The sequence below is a fragment of the Lissotriton helveticus genome, chromosome 8, assembly GCF_964261635.1.
Source record: "Lissotriton helveticus chromosome 8, aLisHel1.1, whole genome shotgun sequence".
Lineage (NCBI taxonomy): Eukaryota > Metazoa > Chordata > Amphibia > Caudata > Salamandridae > Lissotriton > Lissotriton helveticus.
The window spans coordinates 638388684-638397913 of NC_136069.1; the positions used below are offsets into that span (position 1 = coordinate 638388684).

General features: G+C 48.3%; 1 protein-coding gene across 1 annotated transcript; it reads right to left on the reverse strand.

The window, feature by feature from the left end:
- Positions 1 to 360: 360 nt before the first annotated feature.
- SPRY2 (sprouty RTK signaling antagonist 2) lies at positions 361 to 7885 on the reverse strand. The gene is made up of 2 exons (XM_078657495.1): positions 7093 to 7885; positions 361 to 2200 (listed from the first exon to the last, which is right to left on the reverse strand). Exon 2 carries the CDS (start codon positions 2147 to 2149, stop codon positions 1199 to 1201), a length of 951 nt encoding a protein of 316 aa, XP_078513621.1. The 5' UTR covers positions 2150 to 2200; positions 7093 to 7885; the 3' UTR covers positions 361 to 1198.
- Between the last annotated feature and the right edge of the window lie 1345 nt (positions 7886 to 9230).

The window sequence follows — 9230 nt, forward strand, 5'->3', positions numbered from 1 at the left end:
CATAAAGGGCATTGGGCAAATGGGCGAGGGGGAAATGAGGGGCCAGAGAAGTTAAGTGTAGTATATAGAGTTTGCCTTTTAGATTTTGGGACACCTAGACAATAAACACAGTGAATGCCTTTTCTGTAGTTTGTGTATTCGGCGTTTACATCTGAAATGTTACTATATTTCTGCGATCTTCACTTTTCATCCTTGTGGGAAAAAACATTTTTATATAGTTTTTCACATACTTTCAATAGATATGGACGGCCACCTTATGAGTTATCCCTCCCACTCTGTGAACGAAAAGGCAACAAAACTAGAAGAAAGGTTGAGAAAAGTGGCCAAGTGAGGAGTTTAAAAATGAAAACGCAACTCGAGTTAAAATTTCAAACGTTAATATATTTTCTATTTTATAGTGAACATATGCATCTCTCACCACTGTTTGCAGCAACTATGGCGTCCTCATTTAAAAAAAAGGAGGCGACATTCGCAAGATGCCTCTTAAAATAAATATTTCTTTTTTATAAAATAATAAAACTTCAAATAAATATTCTTTACACTAGACAATATGTTGGAAAAATTAGAAAATAAAGGCAGATTTTTTTACCGCAACTGTACAATATACATGAAATTCAAGGGGGTAAAATCAGAGTCTGGGAATAGCAAGTTTCCATAAGGCAAAGTACAATCTAAAAAGACATACTGACTGGTGATTCACATTCAGCTGAATGTAGTACAACATATTAGTATAATATTTGTGACTGTGCTATGATTATGGCACCATTCTTCACAGTTGTAAATATCATATGTACAAAAATATAGCACATTATCTCTGGCAGAAAACAATGAAAAAAAATCCCTTTGCTACTTTACAAATTTTTGCAGGTACTATTCACAGACGACAGAGCTGCCAAGGAGTGTCGTTGTTGCTTTAGCTTATGCGGCGGGTGGAGGGGGGAGAGGGCATGGGGGAGGGAGAGGGAGGGGAGGTGAGGTGAGATCACAGAATACTGGATCAAATTGTTGAGCTCCATAGAGAACAAGCTACAGAGTTAGGAAGGCACACACAGAAAAAGCGTGTCACTGCAAACAGCAAAGTACACCACCCCAACCCTCCTGCTCACTGTGCCAGGGTTAGAAAGGTTTAGTTGGTTGCATATTTGTGTTAGACGTAACAGTCGTATTACTGCAGTACAAATGCTGCCCACATCTGCTGCTATGTGGGCTTTTCAGGGTTCCTGGGGGGCACGCTGGGGGGCTTGCAGCAGACAGTGTTCGAGTGCTTGCAGCGGCAGCCGGGCCTGTTGAGTCTGTCGTGGCAGCCCTGGCACAGCAGGAGGCAGCCCTTGCCGGGCAGGTAACAGCACAGGCAGGGCAGCAGCAGGGACAGGGCGCCCATGGCGGACCAGCGCGCGCAGCAGTGCGCCTGCGTGCACGAGCACGGCTTGTCGAAGCAGTCGTCCTCGTCGTCGGTGGAGCAGTGGTAGAAGAGCCCCTTGACGCAGCACACGCACGTGCCGTAGTCCAGCGCGCTCTGCGCCGAGCACAGGCACTGCTTGTCGCAGATCCAGCACGAGGGCAGGGCCCGCGGGCACGTGCACTCCCGGCACTTGCACTTCCCACAGTCCTCGCAGCGGTACGAGTGCGCGCCCAGCTCCGGCCCACTCAGGGGCTTCAGGACGTCCGCCTTGAGGTGGTCGCCCTTGGGCTGCACCCGGATCACCTGCTCGGGGGCGAGTCCGGAAGGGGAAAACGAGGAGCTCAAGAGTCTGTGCTCGGAAGAGGCGCTGCTCGTGCTCGTCCGCGTGCTGCCCCGGGAGCCGCTGCTGCCCGTGCTGGTGGACCGGGACAGAGGGGCTCGGGTGCAAGGGGGGACCGGCTGGCCCCGGCTGTGCTGCCGCTGCTCGCTAAACCCATGGGTCCTTTCGCTTTTGGGCTGGCCCACTGTCCGTGGGGCGGGCTTTGTCCCAGGCCGCGGGGCCACGGTGGGCCCCTCAGTGTACTCATTAGTGTTCCGTATGGTGCGGATTTGATCCAAAGACAGGATGTGGACTTGTTGGGCCAGGAAGTCTCTGGGGTCGGCGTCCCCATGCTGCCTTCCGGGGTCTCGCCGGGTGGGCAGAAAGGGCTGGGCCCCACTGCCGCCATGATGAGCCCGCGTCTCCATCAGTTCCCCAAACAGCAGTCACTGGAGCAGCACTAGAACACATCTGAGACCCTGCAAGGGGAAGAAGAGAGAACAGTCACAACCACATCATAAACGCTAAACACCACATAACATCACAAATGCATTTCACTGCAAATACCAACTCGGTGAACCTACTGAGGAACCTTAAAATTAGCTCATTGAAACTGCTGATAACAGTAATGCAATGCATTCCTCATTACTGTCTAATTTCGCCCATAACGAGTATAGACTGCATGGTGGGGGTGGGTTTAGTCTGGTGACATGATGAACTAGGCCTTCCGATGTCTCTGGACTACAGCTGTGTCAATGACAGGTCAGAATGTGGCCTGTCATCATTCATGGATTACTTGATGTTAAGTTTTGGGACCACAGTGGCCTTAGATGCGTAATCGTGGATGGCACACGTTTCAACCCGTTAATTCTAGAATAAATAAAACCTATACTGAAACGATACACAGTGGATGTATAAGGTGTATGTGGATGTATAAGGTGTATCTCTGTACTGCGAGTTTCATATGACCCCATCAGAAAGGGCCCTGATACCCCACGGAGATACAGAGAAGATGACTTAGGGATCCGTAAATGTCACCCATGGAAGTTATTACAGGGCTTTATTAGACTTAAGGACAAGTCTGCATAAGCCATCTGATCAGATAGACTACTACTTTTACAACATTTACACCATCTCGAATGTACCCATTTGCTGGGTACTCGAGAAGTACAGTGGCATGTAGCAATTTCGCAGCTTGTTCCGGGTGTTTTCACAGATTTTCAAAGAGAAATCAAAGAAGGACTACATTATAAAAACAATAGCTATAACAGAAATTGTACAACGCTAGAGGGGCTGTCGTGGGTATTAAAAGTTATGTATGGACTACACAACATGTTAACGTGTGCGTGCATGCCTGACACTCAGAGATATGGTGTACGTCACAAGTATAACATAATGTTTCTTCTGTAAGCAAATGAGGACTCTCCTCTCGCGCAAAATCGCAGCACCCCAAACCCCCTAGCATGCCCCGCTTCCATTAGGCGCAGCAACCTTATACACACATAATTAGAACTCCCTCCCCATAATTTTTTGTACACCACTTTGCTGCTTTGAATTTAAGTTCACGCTCTACAACCCCAATACAAAAACCCCTGAACACTATTAAAACATTGTTTATTAGTGCATTGTTCATATTAACATTGACATAATTGTGATATAGAATCCTGCCTTGCCGCTGTACACAAGCGCCCTACTAACAGTCAGAAAACTGAAGCCAACCATGGGTGTAATTGGAACACCTGAACCAGTTGGGAAAAGGGGAGGAAGGAGGGCCGCAAAATGGAAGTACCGGGTGGGAAGTCCACGTTGCACTTTCTGGGTCGCGAGAAGGCCTCCTACGTGCTAAAGTGGGTCATGTGTAAGCACCTCTTTGTACTGCCCAGCCTTCAGCGGAGCCGGGAGAAGATAGCAGCGCGTGTATCATTTACATCTGACCTCCATACACAACAATGCCCTTTTGTTTCTGGAGGGAAGGGAGCTCACACTTGCAAAACTAAACAGAATGCATTTGAATACAAGAGCGAAGTAAGCAGACAGAAGTGGGGTGGGGGCGTCGACGTACACCACAAACTGGTGAAACACTTGCGTGGTCACGGCTGGGGCCATATGAGGTTTGCACGGGTGCAACAACAGAGAGAATACATTTAGCACAAGTTTGTTGCAGCTGTGATCAGTAGGCCGAGGTAGCGGAACAGTTATGTTTTTGCAACATTCCATACAGGCACAAAGCTGGTGGGCAGGGCGAGAGAGTAAATCAAATTTATGGTGTAATATTATTCGACGTACACCACAAACTAGTGAAACACTTGCGTGGTCACGGCTGGGGCCATATGAGGTTTGCATGGGTGCAACAACAGAGAGAATACATTTTGCACAATTTTGTTGTGGCTGTGATCAGTAGGCCGTGGGAGCGGAACAGTTATGTTTTTGCAACATTCCATACAATCACAAAGCTGGTGGGCAGGGCGAGAGAGTAAATCACATTTATGGTGTAATATTATTCAACTATGTGCCCCACCCAAAGAGGGAATATGAAAACCCTAGAACAGATTCAGATTTTTGACTCAGAGAATTTATGAGAAAATCAAACACGGGGTATGCTTTTCGGGAATGCTTGAGGTTCGTGAACGCTGTGGATTTGGGGGCAAGGTTTGCCCTCTACCTGTTCAAACGGGCCAATGTTTAATCGGAACCACATGTGCCCATGTTTAATCGGAACCACATCGTGTTATCCCCGTGTGCTTTCAGTTCCCCCATCACCCGATTTGTTTAAGTAAATAGCTTGCATTCAGTTAAGCAGAATGAGTACACAACTCATGAATTGCTCAGAACCCAAAGCTAAATAGGCACAACCAAGTTAGGTTCCCTATAGAGGGGGCACAGTTTTACCTACACGACTAGTTTTACTTGACCCCCCCCCCCTCCACCCCTTGACTGCTAATGCCATGTCGATTTAAATAAGGGCTAAAGCGAGGGTGGTATATGCTTGAGTGCTTTATTATCTATTATTATATTTAGTGTCCGCTCCGCACACTTGTTGCAAGTGGAATTCCTCTCGTCATCTGCACAAGACTGCACTGAGAAATAAAAAACTGATCTAAAGGTGTTCATTGAAAAGGAGGGTAGCGATTAAATATATATAACTCATTTATTAGCTTCCCCAATCAAGTTCCTGTAATTGATGAACTAAAATGATGAAACTCGGAGCATTGTTTAAATACAACATGCAGAACCAGTAGGTGTAATCCCGGCCCACGTGTCTAATACAGTGTGATTGTGGCTAAGTATTTTCGTCTCCAAGTGCTACTTTTCGGTCAATCCGGGTGTGGAGATGGTTGGGATGAATGAGGGCACCCGTGTACAGTGGGGTAGAGTTCCTTTAAACCAGATCATTGGAAGTAGGCACCCACCTGGCACGCTTTCTTTTTTTGAAAGCTCTTATGAAATGTAAATGAATAGATACTGACCAAAAATGACCAGGCCAAAAGTTTGGCACAAACCGAACTAAAAGAATTGAGGGGGTTCAGTAGGAGGGGTAGTGAGTGACTTGCACTGGGCCGACTGTGTGGGCCTTTGTAAGCGTCAGCCCCCGCAACTACAAAAAAAAAGCACCCTCCACACAATTTTTAGGACTTTCTTGTCAAGCCCAAATGTGACCTTCCAAATCTTTGCCCTTCAAGGCCTGACAAAGGAACTCGGAGGTGAACAAGGGGCCTCTTCCCCTTTATCTTTTCAGCAACCCCCTCTGCACATCTCTCAATAGGCAATTCAAATGCCAGGAAGTGCTGCCCTCCCCCAGTCACATACACACCTTCCACCCCTCTCGGATATTTACATAGTACTCTGGCTCCTTTGTGGCTTCCAGCCAGCTTCCCCCCTGCTCAGTGAATGACAATGTGGTGCCCTCGGGATGTTTTCAACATAACAAATCAGCTCCCCCCACTTCCAGCCTGCCACCACCACCCCACACACAGATGTGAGCGCCCACCGACACCCCTGCAGATCTGTCCTGCAGGCCCTGGCTGCAGACAGTTCACACAGCGGCCATCCGGGGTGTAAACAAGGGCCATGCCCTCGGCGCTCCTTTCACATGCGTGGGGGCACAAAGAACGGCCAAAATGGGCTATGGCAGGCAGATGAAAAGGCCTGTGCAGTCTTATCGGCTGCTGGGTGAGAGGCTGTCTCCAAGAGGAAGGTATGTGTTGGTGGAGGCCACCTGCCCCGACTTTTCATGTGGTAGGCACCATTTTGGGCAGAGGCCCTAATGTAAATAGACGCAGACGTTTGTTTCAGCAGTTTTGCTTCACATACACGGTATGCCCATAAGAAGAGGGCATGGAAACTAACTACAGGTTCGTTGCTTTAAAGACGCGTCTATTGAACCAGCCTATGAAAAGTGGCACACATGCCAACATCTGGCAACCCCCACGAGGAAGGTGGTGTGTGTGTAAATGGCGAACTTTTTTAATAGGTGAAATGCTTTGGAACGTGTTGTATTTTCAAGCGGAAAAATTAAGACAACCTTTACAGCAGCATGAATAGTAAATAAAGAAGAACGCCTACAACGCCACACAAACACACCAGGAAGACTTGTCATCCTTTGCACCAGTGCTGAACGTGCACAACGTGCTGCAACTTTTAACGAGTCTTGCATTGTTTCCTCATCTGTCCAACACTGCAACTAGGGCCTTCTAAGAGCGCTCTACTGCAACTTGGAAGAAAACAATGCAGCCTTAGAAATAACGACTGAAAGACGCGACGCAAACATATCAATTGCTCGAAGGGATAAAGTTGCTGGAGTTACCGATTCCAGCCAGCAAAAAAATGGTGGGGAACTGTTGAGCCCCGGTAGAGACAGACAGTGAGCATGAGGGCTACCACAGGCCCGCGGCAAACCTGTAGGACCCGTCTACGAGGGCACTGGTGACCAAATCACGGATCACTCGGGAGAGAAATCGCAGCACTGTGTGGAGGAAACTAACACAAAACAGTCCGTAACTTTACAGTAGGCCTCCTACCAACACTGAAAAAAACAACTCTTTGGGTAGATAGGCAGAGATGCACGTTCTGCGCACAAGTTGCTTTTTATTATTTAAAATCTACTCACTCGATAAAAACTCATGAGTGAAAAGGCTAATACCTTGTAAAGAAAATGGTTGGCCTATGGGCACGATTCGTAAATGAAACAAAAGCGTTTAAAAGGCAAACGCAGAGCCCTCAAGTTTAAAGACTGGTAAAGCGATGGAGACAGAAAGACGATGTAAACTTTGTAAGATTAGAGAGGCTGCAGCTGATATTTTCTACTTAAACGCTTCTGCGATAGTTTCAATGTCACATTTTTGAAGGGGGTTGAAAGAGAAGCCGTATTTACCATCTCGCACGTCTTTCCATGCAGATTCCAGCGCTGAGATCCGCCCCTGGCACTCAATGGCGGTGTCGCAGGGGGCTCGGCGGCCGTCACTGTAGGTCCGGATATGCACACGCCGTGGGGAGAGGGGGCCGTGTGTAGGCCGTGGGAGACCCCCCTTATCCCGGGTCCCACTAGAACAGCTGGACTGCCAGGCCTGCGCCGCACATGTCCGGGGCAGGAAGCTTCAAAATCGCAGGCTGATCTTCGGCTCTCGCCCCAGCGATCGAGCAAAACAAAAAAGAAATCAAAAGCAGCCACAAGTTTCCCAAACTACAGCAGCCTGCAATCCATCCGAAAAGTAGCTAAAACAAAGAATCCACGGCAAACAAATCCGAGCTGGAATCCTGGTGCACGTTCCCTTCAAGCAAGAAGATAAGAAGATATAAAAGCAGCGTGTTCTGGAGTATGGAGTCCGGCTGGGAGCGGTTGCAGATAGCTGGCTGTGCGGGGCAAGCTGTGCCTCCTTGTGCTGCTGGGCTGTGAGTGTTGTCTCTGGCTCTTGCCGAGTGCTGGGGTTTGCAGGTCTCTGCAGCTCCTGTTGAGTGCTTTGCGCTGGCGCTATGTGCAGGTCTGCTGCCCCCACAGTTTGCGCGCAGGGTCTCTGGGTGTCTGCCTCCTCCTGTTGTTGTGCGCCGGGCTGTGCCTGCGCTCGGGCTCTGGGCTGCGCTCCCTCCCCTGGCGGTGTTTCCGGGGGCCGGGCTGCCGCGGCTCAGGCTGCGGTGAATGGCGTCATGTGGATGTGAGCAGGAACAGAGGCTTGTTGTCCCGCAGGATATGGCGCATCCGGTCCCAGCTCATTGGCTCTGCGGGGCTCTCACATTCACTGCCGCCGGCGCCCCGCCAGCACCGAGAGGGGGCTGGGCCTGGGAGAGAGAGAGAGGTAAAGCGTGAAGAGCACACACACACACGCTCAGAGCCCAGCCAGGGAGAGAGATAGGACAGGCATGCACTGCCCCTCCTCTGTGGAAAAGCTCACACGGACAGAGCGGGAGGGACAGGAACACGAGCTGCATGCGGAGTACACCCTGCCTGCTCCACCAGCAGAAAGACACATATACAGAACAGACTGCAGAGATTGAGTCGGCACGCGGTGCACCAACGAACAGCAAAACGCAGTACACGCAGCGAGAGCAAACTATTGAGCAAATGCACCACGCATGGATGCAACTTACAGCCACACACAATTACATCTCTAACAGCCACACACAGCCCACATTGCATCAGAGACCTATACAGGACATGCACCACAACAGAGAGAGCTCAACTCAACAGGTAGAGTGGTGTGCAAATGTCACCACACCACATTAGATATATCACACGACTTTAGTAATGATATACAGATAGATACATAGATAGATTGATAGATAGCCTACGCCGTATGATAACCATATATTGAGAAATCACAACTGTGCTGTTACCACAATTAAGGCATCGCAGCAATACAGTAGCCTCAGACATGCAACTACTATCCGTCAGTGCCTTGACGAACAAAACACGCATTTGCAAGGCAATCGGTCTCGCCTTTGGGACCTTATAAGTATTTTCCATGCAGCACATTATTCTGGGTGCTGCAACATGGAAGCTTCTACACTAATAGAAACACCAATGGAACATTGCACACTTTTAACAGACTACAGATTAAGCAGGAACTACACTAGATCTTCTAATTGTAAAGAGAACTACATATGACACCAATGTGAGCATACTGGAAAGTAAGGAGTAATTAAGAGTAAACTTTGAAGGATTTGTTACTTGGTGTATTAAAAGAAAGTTTCGGTTTTAAGATAATTCTCCCCATAACAGAATTATGAAGTGTAACCAAATGCACAACTAATTCGTACTTTACTAGCAGTTAGGGTTATTTTTTTGGGGGGGTTGTAGTTACGCTTTTAGAACTACAATAGGAAGGTGAGTCACCACCTCTAAAGCACTGTGGGCTTATTAGTAGCGCAGCACATATATGCATTAAGCCCTCTTGTTCACACATATGATACATTTTTATTTACATGGACATCTGACAGAGTTAATCGTCCACACTATGCAGCCCCTAACGAAAAGTTTTGTGGGTGTCCTAGCACACTGTTATGGGACTTCCAGTT

Coding starts and splice junctions, on each gene's coding strand:
- SPRY2 (XM_078657495.1), bottom strand. CDS start 2,149: ATGGAGACGCGGGCTCATCATGGCGGCAGTGGGGCCCAGCCCTTTCTG.